This window comes from Falco naumanni, chromosome 4, assembly GCF_017639655.2.
Source record: "Falco naumanni isolate bFalNau1 chromosome 4, bFalNau1.pat, whole genome shotgun sequence".
Lineage (NCBI taxonomy): Eukaryota > Metazoa > Chordata > Aves > Falconiformes > Falconidae > Falco > Falco naumanni.
The window spans coordinates 44,667,095-44,688,016 of record NC_054057.1 but is presented as its reverse complement, the minus strand read 5'-3'; the positions used below and the strand labels follow the sequence as shown (position 1 = coordinate 44,688,016).

Sequence of the window (20,922 nt, the reverse complement as noted above, 5' to 3'; positions counted from 1 at the left end):
CCATAATTTTCTGTTTAGTCTCATTAACCATCTGGTTCTCTTTGAGCTTATCTTGTTTGTCTTGCCCCAGCTTGACATATTTATGGGCGTGTACCTTCTCCCAAGGCCTCGTTTAACTGTTTGTAATTCTGTTTTTCACGACATTTGCTTTCCCCCCTTTTTTTTTTAATTTTTAAAGTAATTCTTCCATCAGTAGCGAGTATCAACCTACTCCTGAATTAGAAACCTGGATGACAAATTGAGTGGTTACTAGTCAAAGCTTTGGCAGTTTGTCACAATAAGTGCTTTTTTTAAAAAAAAGACAAACAAAAAAGCCACCAGACCGTATGTGTGCCGTTTTAACTTGCCACACACAATAACCACAGCGGGGATATCTGCTGATGGAGCCGGGTAGGCTGTAACGAGGCAAGGTGGCTTAGCCGGACAGTGACCTGAACCCACCGGTGATGCTGGCACTGCCCTCGAAGGTCACGTTGCAACCAACTTTATTCAGCTTCTCGGTGTCCATAATCAACGTTCAGTTTCTGCTGGTCATCAGCAAAACCTGACCGCGGCCTGCCCGGGGCGCAGGGCCGAGACCGGAGGCGGGGGGGGGGGGGGGGGGGGGGGGGCGGGCGGCATCACGGCTCCCACCGCCGCACAAGCGGCACCAGCGCCAGGCGCGCCAGCGTTACCGGGACGCGCCAGCGAGGCGGCTGCCGGCACCAGCGCCCACGGCCGTACCGGAGGGCGGGGCCGTGCGCCCCTCCCCCGCCCCCCGCTCGCCGCCTCCCCGCTCCAGCCGCCATTGCCGCCTCCTCCCGGCGGGCGCCGCGCCGCGGGTCTTGCGAGAATACCGCCCGCCTGCCGCGCGCCCGCCCGTTGGCCGGTAACGGCGTGGGGCGGGGCGGGCGCCGCTTTGAATCGGCGCGGGAGCCGGGGCTGCGGCGCGATATGGGGCCGCTGGAGCTGGTTGCCGGGGCGCAGCCGGAGGAGGGGGCGGCCGCTGCTGCTGTCGGCCCGAGGCGCATCGAGGTCCCCCGGCCCCCCTCCATCGAGGAGTTCACCATTGTGAAGCCCATCAGCCGCGGCGCCTTCGGGAAGGTGTACCTGGGCCGCAAGGCGGGGAGGCTCTACGCTGTCAAGGTGAGGGGCCTGCAGGCCTCGGCGCCTCTCGCTGCCCGCGGCCGCGCCGCTGCCGGCCTCCGCCTTCCTGTACCTCCGTGTGGGAGAGCCACGTCCCGCGGGGAGAGAGGTTCCCACCCGGAGGGCCCCGGCCCTGCCCGCCGGCCTGCGGGACGCTTGTCCTTACGGCTGTGTTAGCTCTCGCTTCACGCCCCTGCTCGCCTGGAGCCTTTGGCTAGCAGGCATCTGGCAACAGCAAATGCTTTTAGGAGTACGTTAAGTGTACTGCCCAAAGCCCTCCAAAGCGCCACGGTGCTCTTTGTTTCGTGCTCGTAAAGACTTGTTATAATTGAATGCTATATAAATGAGTAAGAACTTGTTATAATTGACACATTCAGTTGTCGTGCCACTGGGAGGGCATTCCCACGTTCATGAGTGATAAGTCTGCCTCTGAATGGGTAAAGAGAGCAAATTTTAAAAAGGGTTTTGGCTGAGTAAGCACTTAAAAGCTTGCATTTTTTTATGTTGATGCACGAAAAGCTAAAAGCTAGGCTTGTCAGTAAAAACTTTACAGGTGGCTTATGCGAGCTTGGCTTTACACTAAAGGAATTACAGCTGCATAGTACACAAAAGGAAATGTAAGAAGTCATGCAAAAGAGATGTCACTGAAGTATATATGTCTACATGATTTTATTATAAACATTTTGAGGTGAAAGCTTTTGTGTAAATCCTTTTGTGTAAATCCCTATTGCAGTGAAGTTTAGGGATTCTTATTACCTGCAACATTTCACATGCTAAATATTTGTACAGTTAAGGTCACCACTTATTGAAAGTGCAGTTTTATGCATTCTGTGTATGTCTTGGAATTTTTTTGGTATCAACGCTGATAATAGTGGTGGTAGGTGTGGAAACTAATCCTACAGTTTAGGTGCTGCATATAGAGTGCTTCAGTTGTGTTGCTTTAGTATGTTGTACAAGTTTACTGAAAGTATTGTGACCTAAATTTTTTTGTGTGAATCCTTTATGTTGATTGGAGCGAGAATTATGGATTATTCCAGCTACTGAATTTAAGATATGCTAAACATTTTTACGGTTAAGGTCATCTCTTACATAAACAGTATCAAATTACATTTATGTCTTGCTATTCTTATGTTATCCAGTTCTGTCATTGAATGACGGTGGCAGCTGTAGACTCGATTTTTTACAGTTGTGTTGCACAGAGAATGGGTAAATTAAACTTGCTTTACTATCACCATGCATATATGGACCAAAGGTGTTGAAGGTGAGCAAACTTCCAATGCTTGCCGAAATACCAATGAGCTGTGGTATTTTGCATCATCTATTCAAAATTAGTAGAGTGGGCATCAGCATATAGTGGAGTAATTCAATACAGTAATGAGAGCCTCAGTCACAGTTAAGCTTATTTCTTCGCTGTGAGTGGCATGTCTTTGAGGCTTCTTCACAAGGAAGCAAATATTTGTTGGGTGCTTGATTACAGATCATAAATTTAAAATTAAGCAAAAACTCACTTGCTTTCTCTGCAAAGTTAAGAATTAGAGGCTGCAGTAGTTGCAGCCTTGTACTTGAGGATACCAAGATGGGATGGCTTACTGTTGCATTCTGTTTTCAGTCCTCAGGCCGTAATAGCTCAGTGTCCGAAGAGATGAAAACACTTGGTCAGCAAGTGTGTATCTAAGTGTTGAACACTCTCTCCTGGTTCAGAGTTTTGTACTATGGATAAGAGAACCAGTCAGGGCAGCTTAATTTTGTGTACAGCTTAAACATTCATTTTCCAGTGTGTACAATTGCACTAAAAATTGGTAGTGTAATTTCCATGCAGAACAACTAAAAGAAGAGCAACAAGAAAAGGTTCCCTTAACCTGTGGTTTGAAATTCTGTATATGAAGTTATAGCTTTTTGTATATGTGTATGCAAGTTTGAAGTAAAGAATTAACAGAGAACTGTGGGTTGAACAAAGAAAAGAATGTTTATCTACTTGATTTTGTTTTGTTTTTCAGGTGATGAAAAAAGCAGACATGATCAACAAAAACATGGTTCATCAGGTCCAGGCAGAGAGAGATGCGTTGGCCCTCAGTAAAAGCCCTTTCATTGTGCACTTATACTACTCGCTTCAGTCAGCTAATAACATTTATTTAGTGAGTAAATAAATGGCTGTGCTGTTTTATGATAGCATTGAAAATAGAGTGCAGAACTGTATTCTGAAAATTTTTTATAGTAGTGAGTGGTATTCCTTAGCCACTTACTTTCTTGTTTCTCAGAATGGTTGAACAAGTGGAATTTCTCTTCCCCTTGTACCTTTGAGATCTTTGCGCCCGTGTTCCCTTTTTCTACAGAAGAGTTTTTTCTAATAGCTAATCTGTTTGAGGCATATGTAGAAATCTTGGGGGAAACAAAACAAACTATTCTGTTTAAGCAGAATAGAAGTGACTGAAAGATATCCTGTGGCTCATTTAGAGACAATCTTTTTTACTTGTTGCCTGTGCTCAAGATTCGTTATGGTAGTTGGTCTAGAAAATTCATTATGGTGGTTGGCCTAGATGACAAGAAGATAAGTGAGTGGCAAAACTAAGTGCTAGTCTACGTGGAGCACTATGGAGAACAATAGGACTGGAATATAGTTTTATATACTACCTCCACACATAGGTGGTATGAATTAAGACTGTATACAAAGGGTCTAGCTTAACTTGTTTGCTTTGCTGTATGCACACTTAGTGTACAGCTTGATTAAATTCTGAGGTAAGGTTGCTATGCACTCCTACAATGCATTTTTAGTGTAAAGGAAGGCTTATTTTCCTGGAATCTCTGACTGCTGTGTGGGGTAGAGGAGTTCAGGGTGAAGGATTTGTAAAGGAGATGCTAGAGTCAATATGAGGAATAGAGTTGTACGTTGGAATCTAAGTACTGGTGATATTTATTGACCAAAACCCCATAAACTCATTCTTGGAACTGAGGAAGGAGCATCTGAAACCCTGATGACTCTTATCTTGAATGTGTCATGCACCATAAGAACATGAGGATTGTTTTCGGATGTATGTATTTTTTTAAACATTCTTTTTTGTGTCTTAAATGCACAGTAGCTCTCTGTATAAATTTCTGGAAATTTGCACTTAATTCACAAGACCCAGGTCTTGTGTAATATTGTGTATAAATACTTGAAAAAAAAAGTCATTGAGATACCTGTTCTGTACATATCAAAATACCAGTGGTCATTGGCTTGGGGTTGTGAGTTTCACAGAAGTGCTTTGCAGTATTTTTTCTGTAATATAGAAATCTATCAGAAGGTAATTAGAAAGCTGGCTACAGTAGTTATTAGAGAGCTGACTACAGAAAGCAGACTAGGCCAATAATATAAGTAGGTGGTCTATGAAAAGAAAATGTTTCATGTCCTCTGTCATCTGAAGCTTTAATTATTTTACTCAAGTGAAAAGTATTGCATGGGAAATGAAGTTCACACAAGGAAGCTTCTATCAGCTTCTGCTCTTTGAAATTGTGTTTTTCTAGGGGTGAAAGGTATTTTATATTTTCACATTGAAACATGTTAAAATGTTAAATATCAAACTCTTCATTGGCAGGTGATGGAATACCTTATTGGTGGAGATGTCAAATCTCTTCTCCATATTTATGGATATTTTGATGAAGAAATGGCTGTTAAGTATATTTCCGAAGCAGCATTGGCTCTTGACTATCTTCACAGGCATGGGATAATCCACAGGTAAAACCTACCTTTTTTTTTTTTTTTTTTCTCCTTACAGGTAACTGTTTGGTAGTTTGGGTTTTTAATTTTTTCACTCACACATAGCCAATCACCATTTCGTAGTAACAGCTACCTCACTTGCTAGAGCTTCTGGAAGTTGTTTTTGCACATGTACATTGCAGCAATGTCAAAAACCAAGACCTAAAATCAAATCTGTCCATATATGTTAGGCAGACAAGTATAGACTTTTACCCTGCTTGCACGCTCTTCCCCCAGTACAGTGGTGTATTAGCAGCTATGCTGCCTTCTAGGTCTCCTTCCTGTGGCTTTTATATCAGTTAGTTCAGGAACCCTCTGGATACTACAAGCATGCAGCTGTAGGACAAAGGGATATTGGCTACTCTAATGCTCCCCCTGTAGTGAGAGTTCTTTGCTGTATTCAGTAGTGCTACAGAGAACACAGGAAAACTTAGTAGAGGTTTGCTTGTCATGTGTAGGAGCTACACGTTAGGTAAACGTGATGCTAGTAATCATGAAGAACACTCGTTAAACCTGCTGAAACACGAAATATGCAGCTCTTGTGACATACTGAGTGGTTTTACGAGACATGAGATGTTTGTACAATATCTAGTGCTAGATATGTTTAATTGGTTTGGTGTATTCCTCTAATTGGTATCTTCTACTGGCCAAGAGATGTTACTGAGAAACAGCTATAATCAATGTTTTGTTTTGAGTGTTTCTGGTCAGTTAACTTTTTTTAGTACTGCTCAGTTGTCTTTTTGCTAACTGCACCTATATTCATGTCTTCAGGGACCTGAAGCCAGACAATATGCTCATTTCGAATCAGGGCCATATAAAGTTGACAGACTTTGGGCTTTCCAGAGTTACCCTGAACAGAGGTAAGAGTTGTCTGTATGCTTTTGGTTGTATTAAAATCTGTTTCTGTGTCAGTCCCATATTCTTGAATGCTTTACATCCCTGTAGAGGGCAGCTTCCAATTAAATAAGTCAAAATGTTGCACTAATCTGATTTCTAGTAGGTAAGTACTGAATAAGGTACATGCTAGTAAAGGGTCTGCTGTATGCATTGCACTTGAGAAGCCAAAATGTTTGGGACAAGGGTGTATTAAATACAATTTTCTAGCCACTTCTCTTGAGGGGTATGGATTTAATTTTTTTCTATGAAATCCACTAAGAGAATTCAAAGGGTGAATGAATAATTCTGGCTTTTTTCGGTGTTTCTCTGGCTATTTCTGTCCTTCTGTTCATGTTTCTCTGTTCTTGTATATATTTATTTCCAACTAGAACTCGTACCTTACAGTCATTAATGTGAGGGAGAGGGAGGAGGTGGTGAATCCCCAACGGAAGATTATAAATCAGTGCTTTCAGCATATCCACATACCATTTTCAAGTAGCAGGAAATATAGCTGAATAGTCAAATGACTGTGTGGCACATGTAATAGGCTGCAGGTCTTAAGGTGAATAGGCAGTTCCTGAACTAGTTTGTACCTCCAACCCCTTAGCAGTATCGGCCAAACGAATGCTGCACTGCATCAGTTCAGTTTTTTGAGACAGCTGCTGGTAGGTACATCCTTTTTAGATAGTTAAAAAAGTGTAGAAATTCAGAGTTGTCTCTGGAGTTTCTGATTCATGATTTTAAGAGTATAGAGGAAAATCCGAAGTATACTGTATTTTCTATAATGTACTACTTTAATTGGTAAGTTCTAATGAGACTGATTATTGTGTCTAGTTGAACACAATATGTAACCAATAAGCCTACTTACCTCTAGTGAGCAAAAAATGGCATCTAAGGTTAAATTTTCAGCTATGAAAAATTGCTCTGTAGCTTTTTTGAGATGTCGCTGGGAGAGAAGTCAGGCTTTGAATCAAATTTGCCACCTTAGCCCCTAGGCCGTAGGCTGGAATCACTACCTGAAAACCAAAGCTGGTATTAAGTTAGAAAATGTAACACTTCCAACATGCTATGCTGGAAAGAAACTGGACTTCTACAGTTTCTGTATTTATAAGCTGTAACTTTATGATGGATGTACAGGAAGAAATAGCTTGTGTTTTAATAAGAATGTATGGATATATCTTCACTTGGGCTTGGTGGCTTCTTTTGTGTATTTGTTCAGTATGTGACTAAATTTTCCCCTTCTTGATAAGACTTAAGTAAATACCTGTAATTTTGCTTATTTAATAGCAGAAGGAAAACCTGACCTGATTAATATTTCTTTGTCTGTTCATAGAGATAAATATGATGGATATCCTTACCACACCATCAATGGCAAAGCCAAAACAAGACTACTCACGTACTCCAGGACAATTGTTGTCTCTCATCAGTTCTCTGGGTTTTGTAAGTAATCTTCACTGTCTTTGAAGTACTTAGTTCTTTGTTTACTTACTATCATAAATGTAATAATAGGAGTTATAAGGCTATTCTTGCACTCTTCTGCCAACCTGTAGAATGATGATTTATATTTTTCCAGTACCTTGAAGTTCTGAAGTGATTACCTTGGACTGTATTTCAAACTGCTGAGTGTCAGTTGTGTTTCAGAAAATTTAGTAAATGGACATGGCTGAGCTCCAATGCAAATGTAATAAAGAATCTCAATCCTGGATGTTTTAACTATGCTTCCTCCTGCTTGATAGTATACTCCTGTTGGAATGAAAATGCCAGGGCCCGATTCGAGTCAATCATCTGACAGTCAGTACGGAGTGGTTTCTCCCTTGCCTGTGGTCCAAAAGGAAAATACCCCTCTTTCAACTAAATTATTCAAAACATGTGAGTATACCAAGCCTTGCACTGCATAGTACTATGACTGTAAGGTTGTTGTCTTTTAATTTTATGTGAGTAGCTTGGACTCACTTGATAAAAGGTGAGCTTCTGTCAGTGTCTTGCTGTCTACCATTTCTCTAGTAGTTAAGGTCTGACGTCTTCACTTACACTACATATGTCATATTTTCATTTAATTTTTTTTAATGCACAACCACTGATTTCAAAATGACCCTTTAAGATTTTATGGAATCAGTTCTTGGCATACTTTAATTGAAAATTATTTAATATAGCAATATGTGCCTTCGTTTACATTGATTTATCTTGCTGTTTTCTCATTTCTAACCTGAAGTGAGAAAGAAGGCTACTATGGTGCCAATGTTCACATTGCTTTTAAATGCTTGGCAGAATTTTTAAATTCTACTCCAAAAAATGAGTGAATTGACTATGCAGGAAAGATGACGAGAGATTATGATGTCATGTATAGGTTTCCATAACTTCCTTTGATGTGAAAGCTTGCTATAGTGTGAAGCTGGTTAACGTATGTTGCCTATTTGTATCAACATTTGAATTATTTATTTCTTTTTCCTCTCAAGATCTTGATACTTCTCAATTAACTCCTGTGATGCCAATGAGAAGCTTAACTCCTACTCTGCTTCAGTCAAGAAGAAGGTTTGGTACCTCCAGTGCCAGTAGTCAGTCACACCCATACCTGTCCAGTATAGACTCAGAATACTGCAGCAGCCCAAAGTGGGAGAAAGATGTAGAGGTCAGGACTGTTTCATCTTCCCACTATAAATTAAAATTAGCTTGTACTTGTATATGCACTGTTGCAGATCTCTTCTACTTCCCCCAGTTATTTCAAGTGTAGAGAAGCCCTTCCTACAGGAGAAGGAGCAGGGGTTGTAATCCTTTCTGAGTAAGAGTTTTAGGTAAAACTATTATTATTTTTTTTCTTCAAACAAATAGTAGTTCTGTGCAACGTAACAGGTAAAGCAAATGTCATTTAGCCTGCAGCAAAGGAGTGAAAGAGAAGGCTTCTACTGGATGGCACTGGTTAGCCCCGTTCACAAGGTGGGCAATGCTGGGAGCACTGGCTCTTTGGAAGCTGGCCTTATCACCATAGTATTACTAGCTCAGCATGCAGGCAAAAGAATTTATTTTAAAGACTGAACTTGGGGAAAAAATAATAAATAAAATACATTTCAAACTTCTACTAGCTGTTAAAACCTAAAAAATTTTAAGGTTTATATTACTGAAGGGTTTTGTATCAACTAACCTAAAATCAGTAATCATATCTGATACAAAATACTTTCTCCTATTTTAAACTGTTAATGAAATTCTGTACAAATACAGACCTAAAAGAAAATGCTGCTGTGCTATTTAGTCCCTTGCTAAGATTCCTATATAGATCACATATAAAAACATGTTTAAAGCAATTTATAGTTCTTCATTTTATCTGTCCATTTCCCAAGGCCTTGTTTTTAGTATTGTGTTACCAAGGTAGTAGTAGTGTCAGATTTTGCTTTTGTCATCTCTGAAGTATAATATGCCACAGGGCAGTATGATGGGATTCTTTGGTTTGGGTTTCTTGGAAAGCGAGAACTTCTGTAGCTTAACTTCTTAACATAAGATCACAAATACAACTTTAATTGCTATATTTCTTTATCCTTAGGCATTTAAAAATACCACATTTTCTATTGTATTCTAGCAACCTTATTTTATGTTATTGAAGTCAAATTAACCCAACTTAGTTTTGAATTTTGATTGTATTGTGTCACATCTGTCACTACTAGTGGTTATAAAGAATATGTAACACTTGCCCATTTACACTTCTTCATGGAAGTGGTAATAAGGTATTTTAAGGGACACATTTCTATAATACTGTAATCCTATTTTCTTGATACTCAAATTTAATCTGTCCATTTACAGCAAAGCGAAGGTGAACCATGTTCTACAACAAGCAAAACAAGTAACAGTGGATCAGCTTTCTTTTCTAATGTAGAATTACCAAATAGCAAAGGTATTAAAGTTTCAAAGAAAAAAGAGCTGGAGCCTGCTGTTTCTCCCATCAGCAGCAATGATTCTGGCAGTAGGCAGAAGCTGGGAAGTGAACGTTCTGATATAACAGATACTCCTGTGACCACACTGGATGTGAAAGGCATAGTCAGAAAATGTCTTTCTGAAAATAAGATTTGGGAAGAAAAAGCCTTCGTAAGTAAAAGAGAGCTGACTAATGAAACAGCAGAAATTTCTGATCGACAGCAGTCACTTTCAAGGCAGAATGAGCCTGTCAAGCTTATCAAAGAGGAAGAAATTTTTGAAAAGCCAGGTATAAAAAGAAGCTTTGAATTAGTTGACACTAGTCCTTGTCAGGAGCTTAACTATGTTAAAAAAAGCAATGCAGAGTACAAACGTGGCTGTCGGATCTCAGAGTTTCCAGCAAACAGAAGGACAGGTTTGACAACAGAAATTCAATCCTTAATGCTTTGTGATGATGGATACCTACGTGACACCTGCAAAAGCAATGAAAAAGTTAAGAGTTTTATTGGTAACCAGCAAGCAGTAGAAAGATCAATTACTCCAGTTATAGCCAAAAATCTTATGTGTGATCTGGATGCAGACTGTTATGAAAAGGGTGATAAAGAGGAGTATATGAACTCAAGTTCTATAGGCACTGATAATGAAAATCCTTTAGGAATCCTCCGTGCAGACTTGGACTCATCATTTCCTGAAACTGCTGTTACAGAAGGCCATTTAGAAAAGCAGCTTTTGGATTTGGACAAAAGTGTTAAAGACCTCTCCTTTGAGGAACCAAAACCAGAAGACATGGCAATAACATCACCGAAGTCCCAAGATGCCTCACAAAATGAAAAGGAAGCACACACTGTCCAGGACTGCAAGCTGTTACATCATGGAACAGATAATGACCAAAAGCACGTGAAAGAAACTTCCTTCGACATGGTATCATCTTCAGAAAAGATGATAGAAGCACTGAATCTCTTAAAAAAAAATGCTGTTGTTTTTCGAAGTTATAATAGTCCAATTAATACATCCAATGTATCTGAGCCATGTAGCATGGCTTCCTTGGATATAATGGATCTTTCACCTGCTTGTAGCGGCTCTTACCCAACAGCTATTACTCCATTACAAAGAGGAAGACTGTATAGGGCCTATCAGGTATGTGAAGAGACATTGTGGAAAGTTTGTGCATGCGTTAGACATTAGTGATCTGAAATTTTCAGTCGTAATTTAGGGAAAATTGAAGTAATTTTAGGTAGTCAGTCAAAGTGACCTTTGCTGGAAGGCTTTCACTTACAGCATGTGTGTGGCCAAAATTATAATTTCTGTAAGAGCTTAGAAATAACTGTATGTCCACTGTGTTGCCTCTGGCTCAACATGCATTGTCTGTCCACATCTCTGACAAATCTTTTGCTGTTACAATGAACTGGCAAAGAAAGCCTGTGCTATTTTGTCTCATCCTACTTTTAGTGCGATGTCGTATTTCCTCTAAGTAACTGCAGGCTTCCTGATGTAATGTGAAGTCTTCAATTGTTTTTTCTTATCCTGCATCCTTCCCAAGACAGTCTGCAAGTGCTGTTCAGCTGCTAGTAACTGCTTTTGTGCCTGCTATTTTCTTTTTTATCCTGGTAAAGGTGATGGTGTAGTGTGTACTGTCAAGTACCATTTACAAGCATGTTACCGTGCTTGATGTAAAGAGTAATAATAGCTGCTTGCAAGTTAAGAAGTTTTTGCTTTGACCTTTTTAATCCCTCTGATAGAAAAGCTATGCCAAAACAAAACATGAAACACTGATTGAAAAGTATACTTTCACTTTTCTTACATTGGGACTATTTTAGGACAGTGAGATTTTTAGTTACTAAGTCCTTCATCCAGTTGCTTAGGTACCAGTTGCAGGACTTAAAGCTTTCTGACAACTGGCAGTGTGTTGAATGATTTCGTGTACCAAAAGGGGACATTCAAAATGTTGTTTTGGGGAAAGCCTTTTTTCCTGATGTCTCTGTCAGAATTGCTAGGTTTTTTTCATCTAAGTTTAATTGCTGATGAAACTTAGCTTGTATTCAGCTGAAATGGAGTCAGAGTAGCGTGCACCTCATCTCATGAGAAATAAATGATGGATCGCATTATATGTTTTTATAACTTAGATTTGAACAGGAGGATACATTTTTTATATACTGTTGCGATTCTTTTTAAAATCACATCACTGCGACCTCACTACCTGTTTTCTATTTTAATAGTGGGTTCCGTGGCCTTTAGGGCATAATCATCATGAATTGACCTCTGCTGTACTGCAGATGAAGTTGGAAACAAACTTATATCAGATATATGAGAATTAAGGGTATATTGAAAAATAAAGAATGAGAGTCTCTGCAAGGTAATTTAGTAGTATCTCTAGGTCACAACAGGAAATATTTCATTGCAGTCAGCCTGTTGGCTATGAGAATTTATTGATCTCTTTGCAAGCCTGCATATTTATCTTCAAATAATGCCCCAAATTACTTTCAGATTTGTGTAGCTGTAACAGTCACTAAGTCTAACCTGAGCAGAACTTCATCTGCAGGCATTATGTAATCCATAGGATACAGGTTAAACAATAAAGGGCTCATTTAAAATATTTTGAGTACATCTGGTATGCAATATGTGAGAAAATCCAGGATTCTCCTTTTTCTTTTACAGATATTTGACATATGCTTGCTTTTCATTGTCTAATATTAAGAATTTGGTGCTAAAATTGAAGGCTATTTTGACATTGTATTTAGTAGGCTATCTTTTTCAGATTTGAATGTGAAAGAGGAGTTTAAGATTGGCTGGATTTGGGCTTGTTTTGGATTTGGTTTTGGTTTTTGTGGGTTTAATACTGGAGGAAGAACTTGGGGAAAAGTTTCTTGAGAGTAGGTATCAACTTTTAATGCTTCAGGATGGTTGAGATAAAGAAATGGAAGTGCTGGTTTTGTTTGACACCCAAAAATCTTTGTTGCTTCTTTTGAGACTCCTCGTCAGGGAGATGCTGACACACCATACAGGACTCCAAAGAGTGTCAGAAGAGGAGCTGCCCCAGTGGAAGGTGAACGCATCCTAGGGACCCCAGACTACTTGGCACCTGAGCTGCTTTTGACAAAGCCTCATGGTAAGACAGGCAAACCTTGAAGTCTGTAAATACTTGAAAGGTGACATATTTATATTCCTGAAGGGTTTTGAGCTCTACAGACATTTAAGTAATATGAAAATGAATTATTTAAAAACACTTAGCACTTAGCTTTTGCCAACACGGATGGCTGTGTTTGCTTCAGCTGCTCTTTCCATTTACATTTTCATATGACTGAAGGTTTTGACTGTCTAGCATAGTCTTGCCTGCTGCTAATCTAATGCATTGGAAGCTGTGCTTGGGTAGCCTGAGACTTGTATGTGGGTTAGGAATCACAACTCTGTCATCCTGAGTGTCCCTAAAGATTCTTTAGGGTCAGGGGAACTTAGTGATGTTTAGTACCAAAGGATTAAGCCTCCAATTACTCTTAGAATGCATTCCGTGTTTATTGATATCAGTGTTATGTGCATCCAGGTAAGTTTATAAAGCTGCATTAAAATCAGTTACTGAGTTGTGACCTCATGAAACACTTAATATTTCTGGCAGGATCTTCCATATAAGTGGACAGTAGTAGCAATCAAGTACACTCTTTTTCTTCAAAGTAATATAATAAAATGGCACAACTTTGAAGTGCATGAATTTCTTGGGCTCAAAACTTGAGCACTGAGATAACAAAAAGTCTGAAATTTTCCTGCTGACTTTAAGAAACATTAACAAAAAATAAATGCAGCGTATCCCTGATACCTTTGTTGTATTTATAATTATCTTGTATTTCCATCTTAAAAGTATACTTCTATTTTCTAGAGCTAATAGTCTTGGGAAAACTGAGATATGAGAGCTTCATTGAGAAACGGTGATTGCTTATCTGTGGAACAGTAACATGCTGCTGTATGCAGCCAATATACATTAACTAAAACTGCATGAAGGAGATTTCACCATTTGTCCTGGTTTCAGCTGGGATGGACTTAATTTTCTTCTTAGGAGCTAGTGCAGTGCTGTGTTTTGGATTTGATGTGAGACTTCTCAGTTCCTCAGGCCTTGCCAGCAAAAAGGCTGGGGAGGGGTGTACAAGGAATGGGGAGGGGTGACAGCCAGGTCTGCTGACCAGAGCTAGCCGAAGAGGTGTTCCGTACCATGGGATGCTGTGCCTGGTGTATACACCTGGGGGTTGGCTGGGGAGGGCAGGTCATTGGTCAGGGACTGGCTGGGCAGCAGGTCGTGAGTAGTTGTGCACCACATGTTTTTCCTCCTTTCCCTCTGGCTTTTAATTTTTCCCTTCCCCTTTTCATTATAACTGTTACTGCCATCATTGTTGTTCTTTCATTTTTATTCTATTTCAACTATTAAATTGTTCTTATCTCAACCCTTGAATTTTACATTCTTTTCCAACTCTCTTCCCTGTCTCTTGGGGTGAGTGGGGAGTAAGCAAGCACTGCATGGTAATTAATTACCAGCTAGGGTTAAACCACAACACTATTTCACTGTAATGACTAAACATATGTAGGTTTGCGCTTCTATTTAGGAATCCTGTTTTTTTTGGGAGGCATTAGAACTGGTTAATAGTTTGGAGACGTCAGCAATGCTATTTAAACAACGTGAAACTTGGTTGCAAGGTGGCTTCTGTGCAATTGAGTGTTTTCAGGACTCCATTGATAACTTGCAAAGAGTCTGGGTTTTACATCAATAAATTACAAATTTCCCATTACCTTCAGTGAAGCCAGGGTTTTCTGGCTTTGGAACTCAAAACTTTCTCTTGTTAAATATTTCTGAATTGCTTATAAATGTAGTTGTAATCCTAAACTATAATCACATTACAGAAATATTTTATTTCTATTTCTATCTTGGATTTAACATTGTCATCTTTCTTTATTGTTAACTACCTTAAGAAAAAAAAATAGGCGTTCCTGTGCCTCAGGGAATCATAGTTGGTATTTGATGTTTGTATTTGTTAGGGGGTTTTGCTGTAATTGTAATGTTCTTGCTTCGTTGCTTTTTTAGATGCAGGGACTGTGATCTCGGAGTTTGCTATATACTATGTAGAAATTGAATATTCAGCATAACTGTGAACAATCCAAGTATAACTAGATCACAATTTCCAAGAAAACTCTGGATGAACAATGTTTCTATATGTAAAGATATGTCCCATATGCACTCTGTATAAGAATGTGTGATGCTTCCGCGAAAGATTCAGGATAAATAAGTATCACTATGAGTAGGCTGTCAGAAATCACATGTGTAAGCCTACTTCAGGAGTGAAGTCAGATTCTTAAAGACGTTGTGTAACAGGAAACAAACCAGAGAGACTTTTTCTCATTGCTTCCTTTTACTTTATGCAGCCAGTTTGATTTACTTTGTGTATGGGTGAAAAAGGCTCGGATGCTCAAGACCTGATACTTCTGTTTCTTGCTTCATATATTGATAGACATGATCTAGCACGTGTATAGTAGGAGTTAATCTATAGTTAAATGAGATGGGGAAAAAATGCTGCTGAAACCTGTGTGTCTACATTGTTTAGAACTGTGATCTTACTAGACTTTGACTGAAGCTGGGAATATTTTATCTGAATGTCCAAGTACCTTTAACAACTTTGAAATGCTTAGCTTGGAGGGGTGCTCATGTTAAAAGCTGCTAGAAGTGCATTACATTACTAGTTATGCATTTCAGTTTTCAGCATCTCTAAACTAAGACAATAGTCCTTTGGAAATGACTCACAACACTAGTTTTCTGACCTTGGCGGTGTCTTTTCTTTTTTTTAATGCCAAAAAAGCCAAGGAAAATGACACAGTCTTCTGAAGATTTTTTTTTTTTCCATCATGTGGCATCTATTCTTTATATAGTGGAGTAGGCATGGCCTGAAGATGGAGAAAGCTTAGAATGCATGCAGTGGTGTCTGCTTGCTTGTTTTTTAGTGGGTGAATGAGATGGGTTTGGTGGAAAAAAAACTTCTGGAATGTGGAAAACCAAAATTATTTAATAACAAAGGAGAGATAGGTAGTAACTACAGATTACCCTAATCAACTTTAGCGTAATGAAAAGTAATTCCAGCTTCTTGTGTGCTGGCTCATCTCTGCAAGCTGTTATCAGTATTTTGACATAAATTTAGACAAATGAAGTTCAATAGTTTAATTCCTGGAGTCTTCTCAAGGAACCAAGACAAGGATGCAGGTTACAATATGGAGCACTCATCAAGGCTCTAGAGCAGTTGTTTAACAATTGTTTCTTACCATAAAACAATCTCTTGGAGAAGTTAGCTCCTGGATTCTCTGTGATGGGAGTTGATAATTAAATTGTTCTTAAGGGACCTCTTGGTTTTATTAGTAAACCCTAGTATTACCTGTAATAAATTAAGGAGCAGACTGGCTTTTAAAAGCTCTTTAATATAGTTTTAATCCTCTGCATGATTATTAAGTACAACTTACTTTGTCTCTTCCTTCACTACCAAGAAATTTTGCAGGATTTAAACACTCTTCAGTTTCTGCCGTGGCTTATCTTCAACTGTTTGCAAATAACAGTAATGGCTGGATTTCTCTTAACAGGTTCTGCTGTAGACTGGTGGGCCCTTGGAGTTTGCCTGTTTGAGTTTCTAACTGGAATTCCACCTTTTAACGATGAAACACCAGCACAAGTCTTCCAAAATATTTTGAAAAGAGGTAATCTGTTTCAGTAATTGGGGAAACTGTATTTCCAACATTTGTTTTATGGTCTGAGTTACCAACTCATCTGCATCTTTGTAGATATTCCCTGGCCTGAGGGTGAAGAGAAGCTGTCTGATAATGCCCAAAATGCGATAGATATCCTTCTAACAATTGACAGTACTAAGAGAGCTGGACTGAAGGGTTAGTATTAAAATTTTCTTGTGTTCTTTGCAGCTAATTAAAAATTTTGAAGTGGTGATGTCCTTCTCTGGAAACTAAGACTAATAAACTTTAATGCCTATTTAGGTTCCATGTATAGTGCCAGAATGCTTCAGAAGTTGTAGTATTTTCTGTATTTCTTGTGGGGTTTTGCCTTCCTGAATGAGGAAACTTTGGGGTTTTTTGAATTGAACTAGCTGGTTTGCTTTAATGTTGTTTTGCTATGGATGTTTAGTGTTTGACATCTGACATACCAAAGTTTAGTCTTATTTAACTTAGTAACAGGTGTTTGGGGTTTTTCACCTAGCTGATCTCGGGAACCTTGATTAAAAGTCTATAGTTTGGGAGAGAAGCCTCCAAAAGTTAATGCAAAGGAGCTCTTTTTTTTTTTTTTTTTTCTTAGGAATCAGCTTGTCTTTACTGAATATATAGGGGAACACATGTTGGACAATATATACTATACAAAGTCTGTTTCCTTGTAGAAGGACTTAAAACATCTGCTGTTGTAACAGTGACTATATTATCATTTTTTTAAATAAAAATATGTAGGAAGCTTAGAGTAAGCTGTTCTGGAAAAAGGAAGAAATCTTATGAGAACTACCCAAGAAATCACTAAAGAGGGAAGTTGTAATGGAAATACTTACTCATAAAGAGACTAAAGGCTAGAAGCTGAAACCAGGCCAAGTCAAATTAGAGAAGACACATAGTTAGAAATGAAAATCGTGATGTCAACAGCGAATTTTGTAGCTCTTTAATGTCTCCCAAAAAGCATCTAATGTCTTAATTCAAAGGTATTTTAGTTAAACACAAGTTATTTTATTTCTGGATATTAGGGTGAAATCTAATTGCCTGTCACGCACAGAATTTTAAACTAGATGATGTGATATAGATTCTTCCAATCTGAAGTTCTTGGAAATTCATTCTTTGTCAGGACCTCTAACCATATCTGCTATCTTTACCCAACTGGAGTTTGGACGAGTAGGTTTCAGGACAGCCATTAAGTTTTCCTCATTGTAATTGAGTATCCATCACTGTTTATCATCATCTCCCCCCCCCCTCCCCCCCCCCCCCCCAAACACATGCTCTACTCTTTCTCCAGCATGAAGCCTAACTTACTGAGAAATCCCAGTTATGTCGTGTCCTAGTACTGCACTTCTGAGTTCAGGCCTTCCAGATAAGAGCAGCATGTGGCAGAGAACACTGGTAGCCAGTACTTGGGTTTGGTTTTTATCCCCCTGTTCAGCGATGCAGGCAGGAGCTGACTGCCAGCTACGGGACATGTTAATACTTATTGGGAAAAGACAATGAAGTCTGCTAACCTGTTCAGCTGAACGCACCTTTCCCTACGTGAGAACTTCTAAGAGCAGAACTACATAACAGTGGATCTGTGCAGTGTCCTGCTGAAGCTGCTAGGAGTTAGGCTCTCTGATTTATTTATTGCCTTTCGTCTAAACTAAAACACCACCAAACTGAAGCTTATTTGATCAGGAAATGTAGAAATAATAAATGTTACTATCTTACTGTGCACTAGTTAAAAGCCTGTGGTATGTGCTTAGAATTAAAATTTGTAGTGCATGTTTGGCTTGGTCAGACTCCTACCTCCTAAATGTGATTTTTGTTTTGTTTTTTTACTTGTCCTATTTTTGCTACTTGCTTTTGATTTTCTGTGTCTGTGTGTGTGGTGCAGCTGATAAACACATGAGTTTGTATCCCACTCAGCTGAAAAGGTGCTCTCTTGGAATGACTCCACTTTGATCAGGGAGTGGTGTTTCCATGTTATACAGAAGTGTCAGATCCTGTGCGCCAGAAAGATGCCTTCTGGTCAGAGTGGACAGGGCAGGGGATCCCTCCTTAAGTCAGGAAGTCTTGCAGCCTGGTTACTTACCCCACCTTCAGGCTGGGAAAGAAGAATCTGGTGGTCTGTGGTAACTACATCATAAGGGTGTTTAGACTTCCATCTCTGGTGGTAGGCCAAAGGGGACTGTGCAAAGCAGAGGGCGACTGCTCCATGAGCTAGTAGAAGGCAGGTGGCCTGGAGTGGAGAAGGGTGAGAGTGACTCTGATGTCTATTCAGCACGGAACTTTGGCAAAATTAGAAGTGGACTGTGAAGTGATGCTTAAAATTCCTCTGGGGCTCTATCATGAGAAATGCCCCTAGGGGACCTGTGATCCAGTATGTGTGCTGTGTGGAATAGGTTCTCCAGCTAGGGGAGGACTGTTGGTGTGACAACAGTTTGATCCCCCTGAGGCTGGTGTAATCAAAACCCAGCTGCAGTTTGCACTCTGAATTTCCAGAAGAGCAACACTGAGCCAATCTACAAACAGTTATGTATCAAGGGAACTATAAGGCTTGGATGAGAGAAAGCTTATAATGTTTACATGAACTTCTGTTTCAGAACTGAAACATCATCCCCTCTTTCATGGTGTGGACTGGGACAATCTACAGAATCAAACTATGCCATTCATACCTCAGCCAGATGATGAAACCGATACCTCTTACTTTGAAGCTAGGAATAATGCTCAGCACCTGACTGTGTCTGCATTTAGCTTATAGCATCAAGATGTCAACTTTCTTCATGTTTTTGCACACTTACAGCTTCTCCTGTAACACTTCCTTGGTAAATTTAGAGTGTGTTTTAAGCTATCAGTTTTTATTATTGTATCCTTTATTCTGAAGTGAAACTACTGTATGAAACTTGGCTGGTAACAAGTGCTTTCATGTTACTTTTTACCTTATTGCACCTTACTAAGAGGCCAGAGCGTTGTATTTCTTAGAGCTAGTAACGCTTGGCAATGATGGGGCTTTTTTTAATAGCAATGAGTAACTCCAGTTAGGTGGCATGAAGTTGTTTCCCGGTTAAACGTAACAGGGAAAGGACATAAATGCATGCTAATTGTATCTAATTATCAACTTACCTGTTGGTGGTTCAGTGTGATGGCAGTCTTGTTTGGGAGTAGTCCTTTCTGACCAGTTTGAATATATATCTACTGTGCAAAACTGACGTTTCTATTAGAGGTGGAAAATTGAAAATTTAATGCAGCATTGAAATGCCTTACTTCTCTTACTGTTTTTTTTCTTAGAGAAATGTCAAACCTTCTCTTAAAAACATTATTCTAAAAGAAAACTGTGGTGGTTCTACCATAGTTTTGTAATGCAATACAACATCATAAATTCTGTAGAATAAATAGGCCAACTGACAAAGCAGAATGTTTAATGTAAACACAGCAGTATAGTGATAAATTCTGCACAGTTAGCACTGAAGACTTGCAATACCCCATACTCTTTAATGTACTTGCATTTATCCTGCTCATATCAAACATGGAGTTAAATTTCACATGCATGTTGTTGGGGTCTGTGGTGTGGTTTTGTTTGTTGTGGGGTTTGGGGTTTTTTTTGTGTGTTTTGTGAAAAAGGTGAATCTTAGATTTATTCAATGTGGAATTCTTTGTCAACTGTTAATCCCATTGGCTTTGCCCCACTTACTGCTTGACTTCAAATACAACAGGCAAAAGCACAAAAAGCTACAATGTAGTAGCTGAAAGATTTAAAGTTTCTTCTCATTACTGATCAACTACAAGTATCTGTGTAAGTTGGCAAAAGTTTCTGACCCTTAGAAGCTCTGGAATACCACTTGGCAAGTCTTCGCTGTTACGTGGTGTTTCTTGAAGGCCTAACCTTGCTTTGCTGTGCATAACCTACGTATAAACCCTGTAGCTTCCAGGTTATCTTGGGAGACAGCTCATCTGCTGTTAGCTGGACAGGAGTGTGCTAAAAACTATAGAAGCGAGTAACTACCCACTTACACAGAAACGGCAGTCTTGGACAGCTGCCACTAACTTGCTGTTAGGTGCACCTACACGATGTGCAATGTTTGGAGGCTGAAACTTTGAAATGCTGCTGTGTGTTCTTGAACTTGTAGGTTCCAGTTTCAGCATGACCAGGTTTACTAATGGTTACTCTTATGGCAAAATGTATTCTTTTCCTCTCTACTACACTCTCAAAAAATTTACTTTGCACACTTTTGTGTAAATACATAAAATACTGTGGTCTTGCTGTTGCTTGCTTCTTTATTTGTTTTGTCTGATACTTTTTGACTCTGCTGGGGGCAGGAGGTGTTTTTTTTACACAAAGAAACTGTTTCCCCCTACTCCAGCAAAGGCAGTGATCAGAAATAGGGAAATGCCTCATCTAATACAGGTGTGTCTGCCCTTCAGTTCATAACTTGCCACCACCCTCCTGAAATCTTTATTACAAGCTATGTTTCTGTACTTAATTGCAGCAGAGCAAAGAGTCCTTCGATGGTCTGTAACTCCCGCTGGGAGTCTGCTCTGCTGTGGTAACCAGAACAAGGCAAGTGGCTCCATCT

At 39.5% G+C, this 20,922-nt stretch overlaps 1 protein-coding gene across 1 annotated transcript; it reads left to right on the top strand.

The window, feature by feature from the left end:
• The first annotated feature begins 899 nt into the window (after positions 1-899).
• MASTL (microtubule associated serine/threonine kinase like) lies at positions 900-20,603 on the top strand. The gene is made up of 12 exons (XM_040593618.1): positions 900-1,125; positions 3,123-3,260; positions 4,698-4,837; positions 5,630-5,718; positions 7,068-7,174; positions 7,471-7,603; positions 8,191-8,363; positions 9,527-10,774; positions 12,605-12,743; positions 16,238-16,351; positions 16,436-16,537; positions 18,952-20,603. Exons 1-12 carry the CDS (start codon positions 934-936, stop codon positions 19,107-19,109), a joined length of 2,733 nt encoding a protein of 910 aa, XP_040449552.1. The 5' UTR covers positions 900-933; the 3' UTR covers positions 19,110-20,603.
• The last annotated feature ends 319 nt before the right edge of the window (positions 20,604-20,922 follow it).

What these genes read in the sequence shown, in the direction of transcription:
- MASTL (XM_040593618.1), top strand. Translation starts at nt 934, where the DNA reads ATGGGGCCGCTGGAGCTGGTTGCCGGGGCGCAGCCGGAGGAGGGGGCG. An exon ending in CAGCTAATAACATTTATTTA is followed by an intron (nt 3,261 to 4,697) that starts GTGAGTAAATAA and finishes CTTCATTGGCAG; the next exon opens with GTGATGGAATACCTTATTGG. An exon ending in TCATCAGTTCTCTGGGTTTT is followed by an intron (nt 7,175 to 7,470) that starts GTAAGTAATCTT and finishes CCTGCTTGATAG; the next exon opens with TATACTCCTGTTGGAATGAA.